Source organism: Chiloscyllium plagiosum, chromosome 18 (genome assembly GCF_004010195.1).
Source record: "Chiloscyllium plagiosum isolate BGI_BamShark_2017 chromosome 18, ASM401019v2, whole genome shotgun sequence".
In the NCBI taxonomy this organism is placed as follows: domain Eukaryota; kingdom Metazoa; phylum Chordata; class Chondrichthyes; order Orectolobiformes; family Hemiscylliidae; genus Chiloscyllium; species Chiloscyllium plagiosum.
In genome coordinates this window covers 64,768,315-64,791,053 of record NC_057727.1, presented here as the reverse complement: position 1 = coordinate 64,791,053, position 22,739 = coordinate 64,768,315, and the positions used below count along the sequence as shown (strand labels likewise).

The 22,739-nt window shown below is 41.3% G+C and overlaps 1 protein-coding gene across 3 annotated transcripts in view; it reads right to left on the bottom strand.

Annotated features, from left to right (window-relative positions):
- Positions 1 to 2,084: 2,084 nt before the first annotated feature.
- Positions 2,085 to 22,739, bottom strand: part of nprl2 (NPR2 like, GATOR1 complex subunit) — a 40,138-nt gene continuing 19,483 nt past the window's right edge. For all 3 annotated transcript variants that reach the window (XM_043708499.1, XM_043708500.1, XM_043708501.1), the window contains 6 exons: positions 20,188 to 20,285; positions 15,563 to 15,599; positions 15,284 to 15,377; positions 9,524 to 9,641; positions 3,584 to 3,726; positions 2,085 to 2,957 (listed from right to left, as the gene is read on the bottom strand). In XM_043708499.1, coding sequence (XP_043564434.1) covers positions 2,890 to 2,957; positions 3,584 to 3,726; positions 9,524 to 9,641; positions 15,284 to 15,377; positions 15,563 to 15,599; positions 20,188 to 20,285 — 558 coding nt within the window. In that variant the 3' untranslated portion in view covers positions 2,085 to 2,889. The remainder of the gene's footprint in view (positions 2,958 to 3,583; positions 3,727 to 9,523; positions 9,642 to 15,283; positions 15,378 to 15,562; positions 15,600 to 20,187; positions 20,286 to 22,739) is intronic.

Genomic DNA, 22,739 nt, shown 5'->3' with positions numbered 1-22,739 from the left:
AGGCCTTGCCTCCAATCATTAACTTGGAACTCTTCGCTGGAAAGTACAGGGACTTCAAGTTCTGGCAATACTAATGCACTCTTTGGCTAAGTAGTGACCAAATAGTCTTTCAAACTAAGAATGGTCAAGGTGGATACAGTCACCACTCAGGGTCAAAGTGTGGTACTGGCAAAGGTCAGCAGGTCAGGCAGCATCCAAGGAGCAGGAGAAGCATAAGCCCTTCATCAGGCATGACGGCTCGTCACCATTCAGAGGCCAGTGTATTTGTGATTATACCTCACAAACAGAATACACTTTTGCATGAGAAAATGTTGATACGATGTTTGCAGATGACCACTTGGGAATATTACATCCTGGTGTTAATGGAGACCTGGGTCAAAAAGGCAGTACTGGGTCCAGTAAGCATGTCTCTCTCCGTCACCATTGGCTTTTGATGGAAAATGAACAGATCGAAGGTAGTTTTTCTCAAACTTGAAGGTAATTGTAAAATATCCCATAATGAATTTATTGATGGGCATTTGTGGCATCTTTGATATAGGAAAATATCTTGAAACACTTCACAGAAGCACAAGGGAAAAATCTCCCAGAAAAGAAGACTTCAGGAGGTGAGCTTGGCAGATTGTTAAAGGTAGACGGGGGAGGCAGAGGGGAGAGAATTCTATGTCTCACATGTCTGAAAGACTACCTGCCAATGATGCAAGAAGGAAATCTTAAAATAGCTACTTGGTACAAGCCATTTGGCCCATCATATCAATGAGCATTAGTTCTCTGAAATATCAACTCAGCTAATTTCACTCTTCCTCTAAATGAAGAATTACTAAAGTCACTGGGAGCCAGTCAATGTAGGTCAGCAAAGATAGAGGTGGAGAACACAGGAAACACTGTTTAATGAAGCAGATGGGTTGAAGTGTATGGGAGGCTGGCCAGCCAAGCATTGAAATACTTGATATGGATGATGGCTTCAGTGATATGTGGAAGAGGTGGGAATAGGCCAGGATTGTTTTTCCCTCTATTCTTTGATGGGATGTGTGCGTTATTGTCTGTCCCCGATTGCCCTTGAACTGAATGGCTTGATAGGCCATCTCATAGAGCAGCTAAGTGTTATTTCTGTGGCTCTTAAGTCAGATGTAGTTCAAATTGGACAAGGATGGCAGAAAGGCTTTGACATAATCAGTGAGTTTCACTGACACTAGTTTTCAATTCCAGATTTGCTAGTTGAATTAAAAATTCCATCAGCTGTTATAATGCGCTGTGAACCTGTGTCCCCAGAGTATTAACCTGGGCTTATGTATTACTAGTCCAGAGACATTATCAGTACTTTACAATCTTTCCTTAATGTTACTGAGGTGATAGCAGCCAGCATTTATAATTGAAAGATATGGTGTTTAAAATACAACTCACAATCAAATAGGACACCAAAAATAACGCTTAAAATGGTGAATTTCACTATAACATGTGCAGCACACCACAAGGAAGCTTCAATAAGCCATATATATGATCTAAGATGTCAGCCCAGTTTGCTTCCTTCCTTGTACATCTGTGCTGAACTGTTACATTTCACTTTTCGCCACCGCAGGATTGTCCAGACTATTCCAATTAATGTTTACTTCTTCCAAATTTCACTTCATGCACCAGCTCCAGGTGATGTGACCAAAATTTGAATAAAGATCCTGTGTGGGTTCTTCAGTCACAATTGCCCAATTATCTCTCAGCCAGTGTACATTTAAATGGCAACTTTTAAAACAAAACTCTTCCAAAAGCAAATTATAAATGAACAAAGGACCTGGTCTTTTTGGGGGCATTGGGGGGTACATTATCTGAGGAGTAACTGATGTCTGGTAATGACTTTTGGGAAAGCTTTTACAGGTAGAGATCCAATTGCATTTTGAAATGTTGATACAGCAGATTTATGTGCAGTGCTTTAGTGTAGTAAAAGTGTCACTTCACAAAACGATGATTACTATTTCTTAAAGTGCAATTGAGTTTTTAAGAGCACTACTTCCAAGTGTTACATGTAATTTAATCTCACTAATTAAGTTTGAATTCAGTTTGCATTGGAGATTTTAAAAAAAACTTATGTATCATTCAGATCAGAATATTTTAATGTATTAAATAATTCTATTTATCCAAAACTAGTCATAACAATCTGTACAGATTTGTACATTTCTATTCTCACAAAGGCACTGATTTGCAGAGCAATGGTTCAAATATACTGAGCTCAGCAGCAACACATTCAAAAGGGTCATTTTTCAATGCTGGCAAGAAGTTCAACTGTGAATTCATCACAAATTATTTGATCTCATCAACACACACATATGCTTTGACAGCAGGTGTCCATGGATAGACCACACCCTGGGTCACCAAGACCACTCAAAGCACCGCCACTGTCCCAACTGAGATCAGCTAAAGCAGTGCAGATTGGGGACTAAACTTGGTTACCACAGGTTACGTAGTAATTGGTATTATACACGATAAGTAACAGGTAGCAAAGGAATGTTTCACCAAAGAATTTTAAATGATTGGAGAAGGAAAGATTTGAATCAATTATGGTGGATGGGTCAGCTCTTTCCTTGATACTCATGATGAGATGCATGCACACAGGAGGAGGATTAGGGTAAGGATGATATTAATATAAATACAAAATCTATAAGTTACAGATCACAATCTATTTAAGGAAAAATGGTGTCACACATTCCTTACCTATTTTTAAGTTAATCTAGGAGACTCAGAACAGTTTATCAGTACTGAAAACCAGTACAGCTTACACTACCCATGTCTGAACCATCTATTACTTTTTCACACTCCTCGCAAAACTGATCTTCAGCTTAGAAACTCTTGGTCAACTTTACACCCGTGCGAGATCCAGCAGTTGTGCCACTTGCTGTACTCTCATTTCCAGCACACAATGATATTAGAGTCATTCTCCAGCCTCTCATCCAATTCTTTGTAGCTAATTCCTGAGAGAAGCAGAGAGAAGAAGCATGTGTTATAATTCCCACAATGATGATATCAAACACTTCCAAGTAGCTAGTCTTGGCTAAAACAAAGGTCAGATACAGAGGAGGTGTTAGCTATGGTTCAGTTGGAGCGCTCTCACTTTGGAGTCACTTTGGTTGTGGGATCACAAACTCCACTGAAACTTAAACAACAACTCTAGACTGATACTACAGTGCTGGAGGTGCCTCCTTGCAGACGAGCTGTTGAACTGTCTACTCTCAGGCAAGTGTGAAAGACCTAATGGCACAGTTTGGAACAGCAGCTGCTATGGGTGATTAGATAAAGAGTAAAGCTACCTCCGCACTTCTCTGGTGATAAGCTTCATGGCAATTGTTTCTTTTCTAGGCCCAGCTATCCTGCAGCTTCTCTAATAAAGAATCTCAGTTGTAACACTTATTAGAAGCTGTTTTAAGCTATGGACCCATGTCCAAAATACTACTCAAGTTAAATTTATACAGGGCCCTTACTGCAAAGTCTGGAATGTGAACACACCTCAGTTGTGCAAATACAGAATACTTTTCACTGCTCTACCCCCTCAGCTGTTTTGACCCCAGTAAATGGGGTGAGCCCCTTTGGGATGGTTTACCTGTTTTGCAGCAGATTTCATCATAGCTGTGTGAACCAGTGTAGAGACGAGGCGGCCGGCTTCTCTCGTCTCGGTGGATCTTCACCGGATACTTGTGTAGTCGCCGAATTAGATTTTTCATCAGACCAAACTGAATCAACTTTCTAAAATCAGAGGAGAATGAAGCATTTTGACTTTTCCATAGCGAATCACATATCAGACTCCCCAAAGTCTCCGCAACAAGGCACAAGTCAGGAGTGTGTTGGGATACTCTCTTTTGTTGTTGCAACCCAACAAAACTACTCAAAAAACCTGATAGTAACCAAGGCAAAGCAGTTGACTTGGTTTGTATAACCTACAGACAAAACATTCGCATTCCTCAACCACAGTATGCTGTGGTTGCTGTGAATACCATCAACAAGATGCACTACAGCCACTTGGCAAGGCTCCTTCAACACCACCTCCTTCAACAGCACCCTCTACCACCTAATAGGCCAAGGATTATAGGCACAAGGGCCTATAATCCTGCAAGTTCCTGTCACACATCATCCTGACTTTGTATGATTATCACTGTACTTCACCGACATGGAGACAAAACACTGAAAACTCCCATCGGCGGTGACTCAGTAGTTAGCACTGCTGCCTCACAACGCCAGGGACCTGGGTTCGATTCCCGCCTCAGGCGACTGTCTCTGTGGAGTTTGCACATTCTCCCCATGTCTGTGTGTTTTTCCTCCGGGTGCTCCGATTTCTTCCCACCATCCAAAGATGTGCTGGTCAGATGAACTGGCCATGCTAAATTGCCCTTAGTGTTAGGTGCATTAGTCAAGGGTAAATATAGGGCAGGGAAATGGGACTGGGTGGGTTACTCTTTGCAGGATCGATGTGGACTTGTTGGGCCGAAGGGCCTGTTTCCATACTGTAGTATGGAAAAAGTACTCTGGGAATAAACATTCTCCACAAACCGCAGCAGTTCAAGGATAATAACAAATGCCCGATAACAAAACCAATAAGAGAAAACTTTTTTTTAAAAACAAGCAAGACAACAGGGAGATCAAGGAGATCATCCCCATCATTCATTCAACCTATTTGTAAGGTACATCACACTTAATCAGTATGAAATTACAGCTTGTCCACACATGGATTTGGAGAAGCAGGGATTAATCAAGAACAGTGGGCTTGGTTTTTTTTTAAGGGGTGGGTACATCTGACCAACCTGTCTGAATTTTTCGAAGAGGTGACCAGGTTATAGATGAAAGCAACACATTTGATGCAGCCTAATTAGCTTCCAGCAAGCCTTTTGATAAGGTCCCCATGGTTTACTGATAGCAAGGGTTAAGAGACCATATCGAAGGAAAATTTGGCTAATTAGGAACCAGAATTGGCTGAGTGGCAGGAATTAGGCGGAGATGGTCGAGGTGTGTTTTTGTGACTGCAAGCCTGTGTCGGGTGAGGCTCTGCAGGGTTAAGCTTTGGGATCCCTGCTGAATTTTTTTTATTCGTTTGTGAAATGTGGGCACCATGGGCTTGCCAGTATTTATTGACTGTCCCTAGTTGCCCTTGAGGTGGTGATGGTGAGCTGTCTTGAACCACTGAAGTCCATGCACTGTAGGTAGACCCACAATGCTATAAGGGAAAGAAATCCAGGAGTATGACAGTGAAGGAATAGTGATACATTTCCAGGTCAAGATGGTGAGTTGCTTGGAGGGAAACTTGCAGATGGTGGTGTTCCCAAGTATCTGCTACTTGGTCCTTCTAAAGGGAAGTGGTCATGGGTTTGGATGGTGCTGTCTCAGGATCTTAGGTGAATTACTGCAGTGCAACTTGTAGATAGTACACACTGCTGCTATTGAGCGTTAGTGGTGGAGGAAGGGGATGCTTGTGGATATGGTGCCAATTAAGTGAGCTGTTTTGTCCTAAATGGTGTCAAGCTTCTTGATTGTTGGAGGTGCACCCATCCAGGCAAGTAGGGAGTATTCAACCATAATCTTGACTTATGACTTGCAGGTGATGGGCTGGCTTTGGGAGTCAGGAGGTCAGTTACTCACCGCAGTACTCCTAGCCTTTTGTAGCCACTGTGTTTATGTGGCGAGTCGAGTTGAGTTTCTGGTCAATAGCAATCCCAAGGATGTTGATAGTGGGGGACTCAGTGATGGTAACAACACTGAATATCAAAGGAAAGATAGTGATATTGTCTCTTATTGGAGATGGTTTTATCTGGCATTTATGTGGCGTAAATATTACTTGCCATGTATCAGCCCAAGCCAAGATATTGTCCAGATCGTGTTGCATTTGAACATGGACTCCTTTTGTGTCTGAGGATCACAAGTGGTGCTGAACATTGTGCAATCGTCAGCAAACATCCCTATTTCTAACCTTATGATGGAGGGAAAGCCATTGATAGAGTAGATGAAGATGGTCAGGCCTAGGACACTATCCTGAGGAACTCCTGCAGAGATGTCCTGGAAAAGAAATGATTGACCTCCAACAATCACAAGCCTGCAAGCCTGTGTCGGGTGAGGCTCTGCAGGGTTAAGTTTTGGGATCCCTGCTGAATTTTGTTTATTCGTTTGTGGAATGTGGGCACCATGGGCTTGCCAGTATTTATTGACTGTCCCTAGTTGCCCTTGAGGTGGTGATGGTGAGCTGTCTTCAACCACTGTAGTCCATGCACTGTAGGTAGACCCTATGTGCCAGATATTGTATGTTCATGGCTGAATATGACAAAATGACTGTAGAATTTTCTTTTTAACTGACACAGACATTTGAAGGAAATTTTAACCGAAGTAGCATTTCATATAACTCAAACCATGGCCTTCAAAGCCAGACAACAAAATGCATGAGCCTTATTAAGATGGGACTAGAATGCAAACAGTAAGACTCTGATACATTAGCTCAGATGAAAACCATCTGATCTGAGATTTCTAATTTTTATGTGAAATAGTGAAAATTTGACCCACTTAAGATGAGGCTTGTAAATAATAATAATTACATATTAGAGTAGACACATATTCATATAAGAATGCAAGTTAAAATTTATAAGATTGTGGGGAATTAAATTTTTGAAAGCAGTTAGCCTTGAATGCAGAGACCGGTTTTGATAAATACCAGTGAAGAAACTTTTTCCTTCATTAGCAAGAAAATAGAACAAAAAGGTATAAATAAGTTAACCTTAGAAGAGTACCGAGACACAAACAACCTGGCAAAGGTAGCAGAAACTATGACCTCGAAAGGATAAATAACTGCAGCTTCGCAAGTTGGATAAAAGGGAAATTGTTAGCTTTGTCACAGAATCATAGTATTAGAGTTAACCATGTTAAACTTTATAAGTACTTTTATATTAGAGCTGATATTACAAATATTATAACCATTGGTAGAAATTAACATGCTTTTTAATCTTCTGTACTAAGGTCAGTAAGGGATGTGAATTTCTTGACCAAATTTGTAAAGTCATTAGTAATAAGTATATGAGGCGACTGGCAAATGTCTCGGAAGAGACATAAAAATCAGTGTTGAAGTATGGCCAATAATCGTAAGAGCCCAAGGACAGGTGATAGGGGTCTGGCAAACATCACAAGATGATGGAAGGACCTAAGGTGAACCATAAAGTTGTCCATTGTTGATCATGTATTTGCAGGATTGGAAGTGTAGGAGAGAGGGGATGTGGCAAGCACTGATGTCAATGAAGCATTTAACCACTATAAAGAAATATGTACAAATATTCTCTATTTTGTTGGGAAAGGTAGATTGTCACTGACCTCTGATCTGAACTGTAATTAGGAGGGCAACTGGGCCCCACGTGAAAGCCAGATTTGGAACAGTCTCTGCTGTCTCCCATATGTGGTAAAGGAACTCCAAACAAAGAGTGATTTGTGCTACTGAACGAGGAACTTACAACTCCTCTTTAAAATCCCTCTCCAACATCAAGTATGACTTTAACTAGCAGAGAATATTCCCCAATACTCTGATTCCAATTTTGCTCGGGCCCCTTGATACCACATTTGGTCAAATGTGACTTTGATGTCAAGGGCAGTTACTCTCGCCTCACCTCTAGAATTTAGCCCTTTTGTCCATATTTGAACTAAGGCTGCAATGAAGTCAGGAACTGAGTGGCCCTCGTGGAACCCAAACTGGGCATCACTGTACAGGTTATCGCTGAGCAAATGCTGCTTGATAGCACTGTTGATGACACCTTCCATCACAGACTGATGGGGTGGTAATTAGCTGGGTTGAACTTGTCCTGCTTTTTGTCTTCAGGACATAGCTGGGCAATCTTGTTGTCAGGTTGATGCCAGTGTTGTTAATGAACTGAAAGGGCTTGGCTAGGGGAGTGGCAAGTTCGAGCACAAATCTTCAGTGTTATTGCTGGAATGTTGTTTGGACCCAAAGCCTTTGTGCTATCCACGGCCTCCAACTGTTTCTTAATATCATATGGAGTGAATTGAATTGGCTAAAGACTGGTATCTGCAATGCTGGGTACCACTGGAGGAGACCGAGACAGATCATTCACTTAACACTTCTGGCTGAAGATTGCCTTATCCTATACTAATTTATTTAGCTCTTCCATCATCGCAGATAGGGACATTTGCAGAGCTTTGTCCTCTCGTGAGTTGTGTAATTACTTACCATCATTCTCAACTGGATGTGATAGGACTACAGAGTTTACATCTGATTTGTTAGTTCACTTAGCTCTGTCTAACACTGAGATGGTTTGGGGTATATATAAACAATTTACACGATTTGCAGTTGGGGGGGTTGATCAGTGAGTTTGTGGATGATATGAGGATTGGTGGGAGGTAGATACTGAGGAGGATAGCCTTAGATTACAGGAGGATACAGAAAGGCTGGTTAGATGGTCTGATCAGTGGCAAATGGAACTCAATTCAGGTAAGTATGAGGTGAAGCAATTGAGTGGGACAAACAAGGTAAGGGAATACATAATGAATGGTAGGACCCTGGGAGGCATCAAGGACCAGGACATGAGGAACCCTGGTGTCTATGTCCACCAGGCCATTAAGGTATTGGGACAGGTAGATAAAAATGATCGAAAACACATTTGGTATACAGTGGAACCTCGATTATCTGAACGTGATTTGCGGGCACTATTTCGTTCAGATAATCGATTATTCGCCTTTCCTCTGGGGCTTGGAGTTTTTAAAAGTCTGCTCACTGTTCAGGAGGTAAGGCAGTATGACAGTGCATGAGACCCCGACCCCAACCCCATCTGATACCACCCCCACCCCCAACCCCGTCTGACAACGCTGCCCAACCCTGTTTGACACCGCCCCCACCCGTCTGATGCTCCCAGCCCCGTCGGACCCTGCCCCCAACACCCTCTGCCCCCAGCCCGTCTGACACTGCCCCCAACGCCTCCCCAACCCCATACACACCCGCCCCCTCTCCTGGGCAGCTGGACTGGACACCAGTAACAAGACTGCTGCAGTTGCTGGTGGGATAAGTCTCCAAATAGTGCGCACGCGCACATACACACGCAGCCACAGCCACACACACAACTTTTTGACAGGTTCCACGTTTGCTCTATACAGGACAATTTTGGAGAGAATTTTTGGGTAAGGTGGGTTTAGGGTACACCCCTCTGTAGAACTCCAGGGAAAGTGTGGGAGGGGGAGAGGCGGGAGGTCAGTCATTTGGAGATGGTGTCTGTTTAATCACTGTAAACAAAAGACGCGATCACTGTTGGAAACACGTCTTTGATGTAATGTTTCCATCGGGACCTCCAGATCTCCTTCGGATAATCCGAATTTTGGATAATTGGTATTCGGATAATCGAGGTTCCTCTGTACTTGCAGTGCCAAGATATACAAGGCTATGGGCCAAGTGTTAGAAAGTGGGAATGGACTAGTTAGGCGGCTGTTTTCGACCAATGCACGTTTGATGGGGCCTTTCTCCGTGTTGCAGACCTCTATGACTCTAATCCAAAGCCAAGGCTCAATATCCTACCTCTCGTCCACATGTTGAAGCTGTTGAGCGTAGCGGGAGCAGAGATCTCGTGCTGTAGTGCCGGGACTGAGCCCACAGTAAAGCTGAAATACATCACGCAGACTGGCACGCTTGTGTCCTGCGGGAAGAAGGGGCAAGTGACAGGTCTTCAAAGGCCTCCCACTGATGTAGGATCCATCTACCCTCTACAGATGAATTGTACATACAGTGTTCACATCAGCAATAGTGATTTTTAAGCTGTTATCCCTATCCTGGCTTCTCACTTGCATATCAGTTATTTGGGAGTGAACTTCACTTGCAATCTATTGGGTTAGCTTCCCAACAGATCTAAATCCTTCTGAGATTCCTTGGATTGCTCCTCATTAGCTGTTCTGTCACCAATTTTAGCTTCAATCTCATTCAAATCATGCTTTTTAAAATTAAAGTTAACAGGAAACTATAGCCACTTAAAGAATGAGTCACTCAAAAACCCCTGCCATTGTACAAAGATTTCTTTTATTAGAAATTCTCTGTCTCCTCTTTTGACCCAGCTTTCTCAGGGACTTGGACAGGATTTGACTCAATAGTGTTAGTGACCTTATACTAGTCCATAGATCCTGACTGGTCTCCAATGACCATTAACTGAAGTAACAAAATAAATGGCTGCAAAAACTCAGCAAGTCTGGCAACATCTGTGGACAGAAAGCAGAGTCAATGTTAGGGGTGCAAAAACCCTTCTTCAGGACAGAGGCTGGATGCTGGTCAAGAAATGGGAACTCAATTTTTTTCCCCTTTAACTGAGGATTTGAAACTTTAGCAAAGATCAGGGTCTTGCTCAGATCTGTAAGACACTCTCTCTCAACATAAACACATATTCACGCATTCTATGGACAGAATTCCTATTTAAGGTCATTTTCCATGCAGGACTTTACTTCCCAAGTCATAGTATGGACACTAATTTATCTTAACAACTAATCAAGGAAAAGGAACCTACTAAATGATTTGAAAATCTCACCATTTTATGAAATCTAACTCTTCCCCATTTCACTAGTCCATTATGCCAACTGTGCCTGGGAAAACTACATCAAGCCAATTGGCGCTACATGCCTCCAGGCTGCCAGTGGTCTATAAATTTCTATTTATGCTCAGCGGATTGTTGAAAACATTTCAAAGAGTTTTCAGTATAATATGTTTTATGATAGATCCTTACCAGTCACCTTAGTGAAAGATACATCATAACAAGGTCAACATGGCTTTGTGTGTGGGAGATCATGCCTCACAACTTTGTTTGAGTTCTTTGAAGGAGTGATCAAGAAGGTTGACACAGGGCGGCAGACACAGTCTATATGGATTTCAGTAAGGCCTTTGATAAGGTTCCACATGGTTGGGTCTGGGAGGTTAGATCACATGGAATCTGGGGGAGCTGGCAAACTGGATATATAATTGGTTTGATGGTAGGACAGAGGGTAATAGTGGAAGGATGCTTGTCAAACTGGAGGCCTGTAACTGGTGGCGTGCCTCAGGGGTCAGTGCTAGACCCATTGCTGTTTGTTATCTATATAACGATTTGGATGAACATGTACAAGGCATGACACTAAAATAGGAGGTATCATGGACAGTGAGGAAGGTTATCAGAAATTGCAGCAGGATCTTGATCAGCTGGGGAAATAGGCTGAGAAATGGCAAATGGAGTTTAATATAGATAAGTGCGAGGGCATGCATTTTGGAACATCAAATCAAGGTAGGGAGTTTCATGGTGAATCGTAGATCCTTAAGGAGTGTAGTGGAACAGAGGGACATTGGGGTTCAGCTGCACGGTTCTCTGAAAGTGGAGTCTCAGGTAGGCAGAGCATAAGGTTTTTGGCACACTGCTCTTCGTCAGTTAGGGCACTGAGTACAGAAATTAGGTTGCAATTGTACAGGACATTGGCGAAGCTACAGTTGGCAATTGTGTTCAGTTTTGGTACCCTTGCTATAGGAAGGAAGTTATTAAACTGGAAAGAGCACAGAAGAAATTTACAAGAATGTTGCCAGAACTCAAGGACCTGAGTTATAGGGAGAGGTTGGACAAGCTAGAACTCTTTTTTTAAAAAGAGTATAGAAGACTCAGGGGGATTTTATTGTAGTGTATAAGATTGTGAAATGCAAGGATAAGGTGAATGCATTCACTCTTTTTCCCAGGGTTGGGGAATCAAGGACTAGAGGGCATCAGTTTAAGGTTAGAGGGGAAAGAATAAAAGGGAACTTGAGGGGGAGCATTTTTACACAGAGTGGTACGCATATGGAATGAACGGCCAGCAGAAGTGGTTGAGGCAGGTACGTTAACAACATTTAAAAGGCATTTGGACAAATCATGGATAGGAAAGGTTTAGAAGAACATGGACCTAGTGCAGAGAAATGCAGTTAGCACTGATAGACATTTTGGTCTGCATGGAGCAGTTTCGGTGAAAGGGTCTGTCTCCATGCTACAGGGCTCTCCGACACTTTATCTATCTATTTGCTGCCACCACTGTCCTTTGAGGTTGGGATCTAAAGGATTTGATTGGTTTAGTGAGGTAGAGGAAAACCACTAGGTAGTCTAACAAGAAAAGGCTCTTGACTTAAACAAGATGAAGCTTAATGCACAATAGCAACTAGGTATAAGCTATTTTGACATGACAGATATTGTAGTGAAATCCATGAGGGAGTCCTTCATGTTAGGTCTGCCTTTTTTGAGATCCAGTAATGTACTCTCCTCTCCATCCATGACATTGTAATATTGGATGGTGCTTAATACATTCCTCAGCATTAACCCTTTCAGATTCTTATATCCTTTACAGCGTTTATTGCATAATTTCCAGGTATGCCACGACTATTAAACAATAAAATCCCATCACGCCCAGAAATAACAAGCACTCCTCTATTAGATTTCATCCCTTACCCTTCCCTGTTGCCAGTCTGACTTGCAAAATCTTGGGAGCCTATAATGACTCAGTCTGCATCACTATATATTTTTCAAACTACTGCTTGTTATTTCATGAGACCCATTCAATTCAATCATCTGCTGAGTTCACCGACAACTGTAAAGTCTTAAAGCAAAACATGCACATCAACATTTCAAGGAAGACCTCAATCTGGGCTCCAAGCTCTGCAGCCCTGGGGACAAAATCCTTGATATTACTACTTCAAAGTGTTGTGCAGGTACAAACTAGTATTCTTTAGCATATTTTTGCTTTAAGAAATGATGAGCGGTAACCTCCCTGAGGATTATAAAGTGATACAGCACCATAACATTAGTCCAAATTTCAAACAGTCTCAACAATTTATTATGGAAAACATTGTGCTAATTGCTTGATAAGTTGATTCTGACTGGGTGAGGTGTTGCCATGGAAAAAGTAATGTGAACTTGCTATTCAATCAGCATTCTTTTCCCCTACCCTGATCGTTTGAAATTTGGCATTCTTGCATTTGTCATGATGAATGCAAGACAAAAAATATTGGCAATATCTCTTTCTTTTTAAGTAAAATATTCCAGTTTTGTGTCATCAAATAGCTGTTTGAAATAGGAGCAGAGGTCACTATACCTCCACCACTGAACACATCATGGCTGATCTACTACCTCAACTTACATTCCTGCACTATGGCCAAATGCCTTTGTATTCAAAAATATATTAATCTCGGTCTTGAATGACCACCCACATCCCTATGAGGTGGAAATTCCAAAGATTCACAACCCTCTGAGTAAAGACATTTCATATCTTAGTCCCAAAGGCAACCCATTTCTTTTAGAATCAAGCTATTTGGTTCTCCAGAAAGGGTACATTCTTCATACATCTACTCTATCAACCAATGGTCTATTCAACATTAAATTTTCAATGTCCAATGTTATAGCCTTTTAAATTATTTTAAATTCTGAAGATTGTCGTCCCAGTTTATTTAATCTCTTCTCAGAATACAACCCGTACATTGCAGACATCAGTCCAGTCAATTTTACATTGTAAGTGTATCTTTTTTCAGGTAAGGAGACTGAAACTATACTCCAGGTATGGCCTCCCCAATTGTAGTAAAACGTTTACTCTAAAACTGTAATCCATGTTCAACAAAAAACATTCCCCTCCCTGCAAGTTAATATCAAGTGATTAACATATGAAAACACCCAAGTCCCCTGAACACCAACCAATCTAGTCCCTAACCATTTAAAGAATACAGTTTCTCTAATTTTCCATCCAGAGTGGATAACTTCACACTTTCCCACATTATTTTATATCTTGGCATTCTCCTTTCCACTCACTCAACCTCAGCAGTTTTTGTGTCCTCACAACATATTTAATAAGAACATACAAAGTAGAAAAAGGAGTGGGTCATTCACCCTGTCAAGCCTACTCTGACATTCTATATGACCATGGTTGATTGATACTTCAAAGCCTTTTACCCAGAATAACCCCACAACCCGATACCCCATTAATAATGACAAATCCATTAATCCCTACATGCAACATACTCAAATACTTTGCTTCCACTGCCCTCTTGGGTACTGAAATCCACATATTCGCAACTCAGAGTAAAAACAATTCTCCTCTTGGTCCTAGATGGCACCCTACCCCTTACTTTTAAATTGTGCTCACTCTAGGGAGACACCTTACCAGCTTCATCCTGCTTATTCCATCAGTATTTTAGCAGGTTTCGATGACATCATCATTCTTCAAAACTGAGAGAATATTGTCCAATCTTCATCATAGGACAGTCCCACCAGCCCAGGAACAAGTCTGGCAAACCTTCACTGAACTCTCTCTATGCCAATGATATATTTTCTGAGATAAGCAGACCAAAATTGCACAGAATACTCCAGGCGTGGTCTGACCAAGTTTTTATTCAACTGAAGCAAAATTTCAGTACTCCTGTACTCAAATCTTCTTACAATCAAGTCTTACATTCCATTAGCCCTCCTAATAGCTTGTTGCGCCCACATATTGACCTTCAGTGACTTGTTACTAACAAGGACACCCAGGCCCCATAACCTCTCACCATTTAAAAAATACTCTGCACATCTGTGCCTCATTTCAAAGTGGATAACCTCACATTTTTCCACATCATATTCCACCTATCATGCATTTGCTCACTCATTAAGCCTGTCCAAATCCTCCTGAATCCATTTTACATTTTCCTGAATACACATTCCCACTTTGTTTTGTATCATTTGCAATTTTGGAAATATTACATTTGGTCCCTAAACCCAAATCATACCAGACACACCCTGCAAATGGGAGAATGATCCTTTTATTCCTATTCTCCATTTTCATTAGCTGATCTTTAATCCAAGACAGTACATTACCTCTTATCCCGTGTGTTTTACGTTTGTTAACCAAAACATTATTTTTAATAAATTCTAGCAGCTCCCCTTCTCTAGCAGCTGTAAGGCTAACAAGTCTGTAGCTCACAGTCTTCTCTTTCTTTCCTTTCTTAAATAGCAGAGTGACATTTGCGAGCTTCAAATCTGCAAGAACCATTCCAGAATCCATAGATTCCTGGAAGATAATCACTGCTGTATCAAGTATTCTATAGCCACCTTTTTACACACTCTGGCTTGTAGAATGTCAGGTCCTGGGGACTTAGCATGGCTGATCTGAGTACTCCACATTCCCACCTACCCTGATAACCTTTCACTCCTTTTATTGTATCATTATAATTTAAACAATTTTCCATGTTGCTATGTTTGTGGGCATTAGGAACACAATGGGTGAAAACACCAAAATGCCATTTGATTTTCATTGCCTTTGCGCGGAATAGGAACTTTCATCATACCTGGTTTGGTGACATATACTAGGCACTCTTCCTGCAAGGATTTGTCATCTACCAGATCCTGCACCCGAGGAGTTGGGCAGTACACATTGGAATACTGCAGAGAAAAGGAATAGAACGCAGTTAAACAGCAGCAGAACTAGAAATCAATGTAAAAGTAGGTTCAACAAAAGGTAAAAGCTGGTTTCATTTTAAGGCAGAGAAGAACTGGCACAGAAGCAACAGCTAATTCTAGATAATAATTTAGAAATATAAATAAACTGAGTGTCTACTTCCACTCACCTGGAATATAGGAACTAAGGTCACAACTCCATAGTACCTGCAAGACAACAGCACACATTACATGCACAGTGCAACTTGAACTGAATGAACAGGAGCACAATTTATTAACAGATTGCTCTGTACAATATATTCCCGTGCTGAATGTGACTATTTGATTTTGTGTTGATGTCAGGAGATGGGAGAGATATTAAATGAATATTTAGCATCAGTTTTTGCTGTTGATAAAGAATTGGAGTCTAAACAAATCAACAAAATAAATATTGATGCTCACATTACAAAGAGGAAGTACTGGAAGTCTTAGAAAACAAAGGTAGATAAATCCCCATGACCTGGCCAACTGCATCCTAGGACCTTGTCAGAAGTTAGGGAGAAGATTGTGGGGGCCCCCTAGGAGAAATATTTGTATCATCTATAAATACAGGTTAAGAACTGGAGGGTACAGTTACAGCATTTAGAAGCTACCTGAAAAGGAGTAGAGCTCTAAAAGCTTGTACTTCCAAATAAACCTGTTGGGACTATAACCTGGTGTGTTATTTTCAGCATCTAGAAGACATTTGGATAAGTACATGAATAAGAAAGATTTAGAGGGATGTGGACCAACCGCAGGCAGGTGGGACTAGTTTAATTTGGGATTAAGATCGGCATGGACTGGTTGGACCGAAATGTCTGTTTCCATGCTGTGAGACTCTGTAGATCTACTTTAGAGTAGACATACTAAACAATAAAAAAAATTAAATAAGGTTCTGAAATTTATTAAGGTCCCTTCACTCCAAAGTACCATAAACATAAATATTCCTTTAACCCATTCCTTTGAACCTACTGAGAGGGATAAACAACCACACGCAAATTATTTCATCCCCAAATCCCACGATCACCAGTTTATGAAGTTCCTAAAAAAAATTAAAACTTCAAAAGATGTAGTCATGGAGAGATGCATCTGAGACAGGTAGACTGGGGTGGGTGAGGTGAAGTAGGCTTTCCCTTCACCATCTGCCACAGGCTCGAAATATGATACCAGATATGCCCTACATCAATTGGTCAATTTAGTCAGTAGTGATGCTTCTGAGCCGTTCTTTGTGATGGACGTTGAAGACCCCACCAAGAGTACCTTCTGTTTCCTTCACACCCTAAGTGTTTTCTCCCAGTGCTATTCAATATGAAGGGCCACTGATTCATCAGCTGAAGTCATGGCAGGAGGTTGGATATGGTAGTGGAGATTTCCTTGCCTGTTTTTAACTTGTTGCCACAGGGCTTCCTGGGTTTCAAAGTCAATATTGAGCACTCCCAGGGCAACTCCCTTCTGACAAATTGCACCATCCCTGGTTGCTTTTCCAGCACCACACTCTCGATTACTGAAAGTAGCCTTTAGTCCAGTCTTTTTACTACTAAATTCAAATCCCATCAAAAGTGGGAGATTTGAACTGTGATCCCCACAGCATTAATTGGAATTCTGCATTTGCAGTCTTGCTAACATTACAATCATGATCTGCTTCGACCACCTTTTCAAAAAGTACTTTACAGATTACAACAACCTGCTGCACAAAAAACCTCTTCAGGTTATCTGTAGTTCAATAAATAAGCAAAGGCAAATGGCAAACATAGATACTGAACAATGTGATTACATGGAAATCTCAGCAAGCGAAGCATTTCAAAAGTAGAGATTTGTTTTTCAGCAGAATCCTCATTAAACACATGGATCCCACCTCCAACAATGTAAACTGTTCAATTAAGCTGCAATTAAAATCTTGTGTTTATTGCTGAGGTTGCCAAGGTGCCCTGAATGGGCTAAATACACTCATCATCTTTGATAACAGAAATATAGTGCTAAAAACATATCTCAGGGAGGAAACTATTACATGCTTTAGAACAACTGAACACTGTTATATTGAATTTGAGAATATTGCGACAGGCAATGTAGAAAGATCCTTATTCTGTATCTAACCCACACTATACTGGTCCAGTTCCAATAAAAGATAATTGACTTGAAACATTAACTCTCAGATGCTTCATGACCTGCTGAGGATTTCCAGATTTTTTTTGTTCTATACCTGCCACAGGAATGTTTCATGGGGCAGTAGAGAGAGAGTTTTACAATGTTTGTAACCTGTACTTGCTTCAGGAGAATTGATGGGATAGTGAAGATGGTGCTGTATATAGAACCTAATTTATACCTATAGTTGTCCTGGGAGTGTTCAATGGTATTTTACACTGTATCTGACACAAGTTGCATCGGCCCTGGACTGTATACCAGGAACATGAGGACAGGGCTTTACTCCATGTCTAACCGATGCTGTATCAACCCTGCAGTTAGGCTGGTAGTGTTTGATGGGGACAAGGCAAAAGGAGCTTTACACTAGATCTGACCCAAGCTTTATCTGTGAGTGTTTAATGGAACAGTTTTGAAAGATAGAGCTTTACCTTGTATCCAACTCATCTGACCCTAAACTGAGAATGTTTAGTTAAGTGTACGAAATGTTCTTTATCATGCAGATTCCAGGAGATACTTGAACTGACAGTGTATCTTAAAAATAGAAAAGTACTAAATTTACAACCTCTTAACAAGTCTCACTTTGATCAGCACATTGAAAACAAGACATAAAAACATGAAGAGAAAGGCCAGGTACACTGAAAAGCTGCTACCAATACGTATTAAATGTGGTGACTTTCCCTTTAAAGCTCTGTTGGCCTAATTACAGCAATCCAACAGGTAAAGTGGAACAAACTAGCTCAGTCACAGAAGCCTGCAGTGTTTCTTGAACAACAGATGTTTAATGGAAGGAACACGAAAACAAAACCAAGTTCCCTAAATATAGAACACAGTTTGAAAGCTCAAAATACATAACACAAAAGCCTCATCCCATTTTCCAATGCTATTCAATACAGAAACACAGATCTGACAAATAATCCACAAAATTACTTGTGAGGCGTGAACACAAGTCATGTGACACCTGCCCCTTCACCTCCTTTCTGCTCATCTCCCAAAGGGCCTAAACAGTCTTTCCAGGTGAAGCAGCATTTCATCTGTACCTCCTCAAATCTTATGTATTGTATTCGCTGCACCCTACTCTACATTGGAGAAACCAAATGCAGACTGGATGACCGCTTTGCAGAATACCTCCGGTCTGTGCGCAAGCATGACCCTGACCTTTTCATAGCTGGTCATTTTAACACAGCATCCTGCTCACATGCCCACTTGTCTGTCTTCGGTATGCTGCAGTGCTGATTAGATTAGATTAGATTACATTACATTACAATGTGGAAACAGGCCCTTCGGCCCAACAAGTCCACACCGACCCGCCGAAGCGTAACCCACCCATAATCTTACATTTACCCCTTACCTAACACTACGGGCAATTTAGCATGGCCAATTCACCTGACCTGCACACCTTTGGACTGTGGGAGTTGAACCCGGGTCTCTGGCGCTGTGAGGCAGCAGTGCTAACCACTGTGCCACCGTGCCGCCCCAGTGTCTATTGAACCACAGTGCAAACTGGAGGAACAATATTTCATCTTTAGACTAGGTACTTTACAGCCTTCTGAACGTAATATTGAGTTCAACACCTTCAAATTGCGAACTCCAATTCACATTTCTTCCTTTTGTTTCAGCTTTACTTGTTACATTCTCTGTCACCATGTCCGCTCTCCCCTCCCTTCACCCCAGTGGGACTGCCTGTTCTTTCAAATCTGACAGTTAGGCATACCACTGTTCTGCCATTCTCACATTCCAATCACTTAACCTGAACTATCAACATCTTTTCTCCACCAGCACCCTATACCACCCAACCATTCCCCCCTCCCACAAATGCTGCCCCCTGTACACTTCACTTCAGTTCTGATGAAGAGTTACCTAGACTCGAAATGTTAGCTTGCTTACTGGCCATGGATGCTGTATGACCCATGGTGATTGTGGCATTTGTCGCTTTCAATTCATTTATAAGAAACCTGGATCAGCACTGTAATCAGCAAAGCTACAGACTAGAGTTGATAAGTGGGATTAAAATGCACAACTAGTTTATTCAGCCAGTGAAAACATGATGGGTTGAATGACTTTTTCTATAGTTTTTTTATGGTTTGCTGTCAGATCTTCAAATTCAACTTAACTGACTCTATCCAGTTCTTTCCTGTGAACCGTGAAGTCTTTTTACATAAATATTCTCAAAACTGATGTCTTGGACTTTCTCAACTTCTAATAATGTACAGAGTTTTAGCCAAACAATCCTGATTTGGAAATTACACAACCAATGAGATATCTGTACTTTCCCTGAACTGTTTTATATTCCTTTCTATGAGAGAGACAGTACTTACATCTCTTCACAATATCCTAAAAAACTTATGGATTTTCTAAATTAAAATTATGTTTCAATTATTCTGACCCAAAAATATGCTATTGAACTTTGATACAACCTGTCATAATCGGCCACAATAAAACAATTCCATTAACATTCCAGTGGTCCTGTTCTTTAGCACGTACGCAATTAGGTTACAGTTCCAGAAGGACTATTTTACCTTGTTATTTTTTAAAACTTTCAGAATAGTAACTGGTCCCGTATGCTACTATTTTAAAATCCAAACTCTAAAAGTTATATTTTTTGAGATACCTTTCATCACACTGCTGTGCTACTCACAGTAAATTCTGCACTGCAATTCGCACCAAGTTCAACTCCACATCTGCCTCAGCAGAGATCTTCTGGATGTGACGGAATCCATCAATGTATGGTAAAATCTGAAGGATACATAATTAACCAACACTGAACAGAAAAACACTAATACAACTGCTCAATTACAGTCATCGCTGGACAATTGATGTCCACTTGGCCATTAGTGGTGAAGCAGGCTTGACAGGCAGTTCCTATTTCTTTTTATAATATTCCTGCATTACTTTACGTATGCAGTGGCTCCTCTGACAACTTTTCACAGGATACATAACCACATTTCTGGACAGAGGCACTGAAACTTAGTAATTCCACCATGATGGCTTGGCACTTGATTCATTCAAAAACAGGGTGACATGCTCATGTAATAATAAAAAATGGCAAATTATGAAATTGTGTCTTCAAATCATTTGGTATTTATAGATTTGGAAGGCTTCAGTTTATTTGTCCAGAAAGATCCCATGATCTCCCAAATTGAAGCAACATTATTTCTTGTATAAATTATGGAATTATTCACCCACTATCTTGGACTCCTGTGTTAAGTACTCTGTTTGTTTTCATCTATTGACTTGTATTTATATAGTGCCTTAATGAACCGTCTCAAGAGCACCATGAATCAAAGCATAACACCAAGTCACATAAGGAGATATTAACTCAAATGACCAAAATGGAATGTCTTAAAGAGGAAAGAGAGGTGGAGGGGTATAGGAATAGTATTCCATAGCTTGGACACTTGGTATCCGAAGGCTCAGTTACCAATTGTGGAATAATTATAGGGATGACCAGAATTTGAGGAGTGCAGATGTCTCAGAGGGTCTGGAGGGGGTCAAAGAGATAGAGAAGGGTGAGGAATAGGCAGTTGGAAATCAAGGAGAATTTTCAAGTCAAGATGTTGTTTGATGAGGAGTCAATGTAAGTCAGCAAGTGCAGGGATTACAGGGAGCAGAATTTGCAGAGTTAAAAGACGGGCAGCTCACCTTTGGATTAACTCAAGTTTATAAAAGGCAGAAAGACCAGTCTGGAACACATTAGGAAAGTCAAGTCAAGTGGTTAGCACTGCTGCTTCACAGCACCAGGGATCCGGGTTCAATTCCAGTCTCGGGCAACTGTCTGGGTGGAGTTTGCACATTCTCCCGTGTCTGCGTGGGGTTTCGTCTGGGTGCTCTGGTTTCCTTCCACAATCTAAAGATGTGCAGATATGTGAATTGCCTATGCTAAATTGTCCATAGTGTTCAGGGATGTGTAGTCAGGAGTAAATATAGGGTAGGGAGAATGCGTCTGGGTGGGTTACTCTTTAGAGGGTCAGTCTGGACACATCGGGCCAAAGGGCCTGTTTCCCCACGGCAGGGATTCTATTCTTCCTTTATCCAGATAATTAATATACAACATGAATCCATAATTTAGCAACAACGAAGGAGCGGAGATGGGAGATGGTGAGGTAAGAGTTGGTTGTGATCAGCACCCTTGAAGACCCTGTGTCATTGAATGAATCGCCAACACGCAAGGAATAAAAAAAGATAAATCTTTGGAACACACCAGAGGAAATAGTGTGAAAACAGGAAGAAGAGTTATTGTAAGCAATTCTCTAGATAGTTAGATAATTAGATAAATAAGAATGAGGCCACGAGTGGTGTACAACAGAGGAGAATGGTACTGGAGGAGGAACGTATGTTGAACTGTGTCAAAAGCTGCAGCCAGATACCAAAGCATGCTGAGGGGTGGTCAACTTTTATTGTAGTTGCATAGATGACATTTTTGTAACTTTGATAAGAGCTTGTGTGGCACTATGCAGATAATAACTATTGGTTTACCTTCTGTACTTTAATTCATACCCAGATTTGCCTCTTGTATAAGATTGCTTCACAGAACCCAAATTTCCCCAGTTTCTCTCATAATCCAGACATTTAGGATTAGTCTCAAGCATATCCAAGTACCTTCAACAGATGGATGCTTCTCCTCTCCCACTAACTGCTACTCAAGGTATGGGAGTTTGACCATACCAGTGTATATTTCAATTACAACTTCTACTAACATTCTGAACGTCCAGGAAAAGGAGCAGTCCTTGGCCCTAGAACATAGAACAATACAGCACAGAACAGGCCCTTCGGCCCACGATGTTGTGCCGAACATTTGTCCTAGCTTAAGCACCCATCCATGTACCTATCCAATTGCCACTTAAAGTTCTCCAATGATTCTGACTCTGCCACTCCCACAGGCAGCGCATTCCATGCCCCCACCACTCTCTGGGTAAAGAACCTACCCCTGACATCTCCCCTATATCTTCCACCCTTCACCTTAAATTTATGTCCCCTTGTAAAACTCTGTTGCACCCGGGGAAAACGTTTCTGACTGTCTACTCTATCTATTCCTCTGATCATCTTATAAACCTCGATCAAGTCACCCCTCATCCTTCGCCGTTCCAACGAGAAAAGGCCGAGAACTCTCAACCTATCCTCGTACGACTTCCTCTCCATTCCAGGCAACATCCTGGTAAATCTTCTCTGCACCCTCTCCAAAGCATCCAC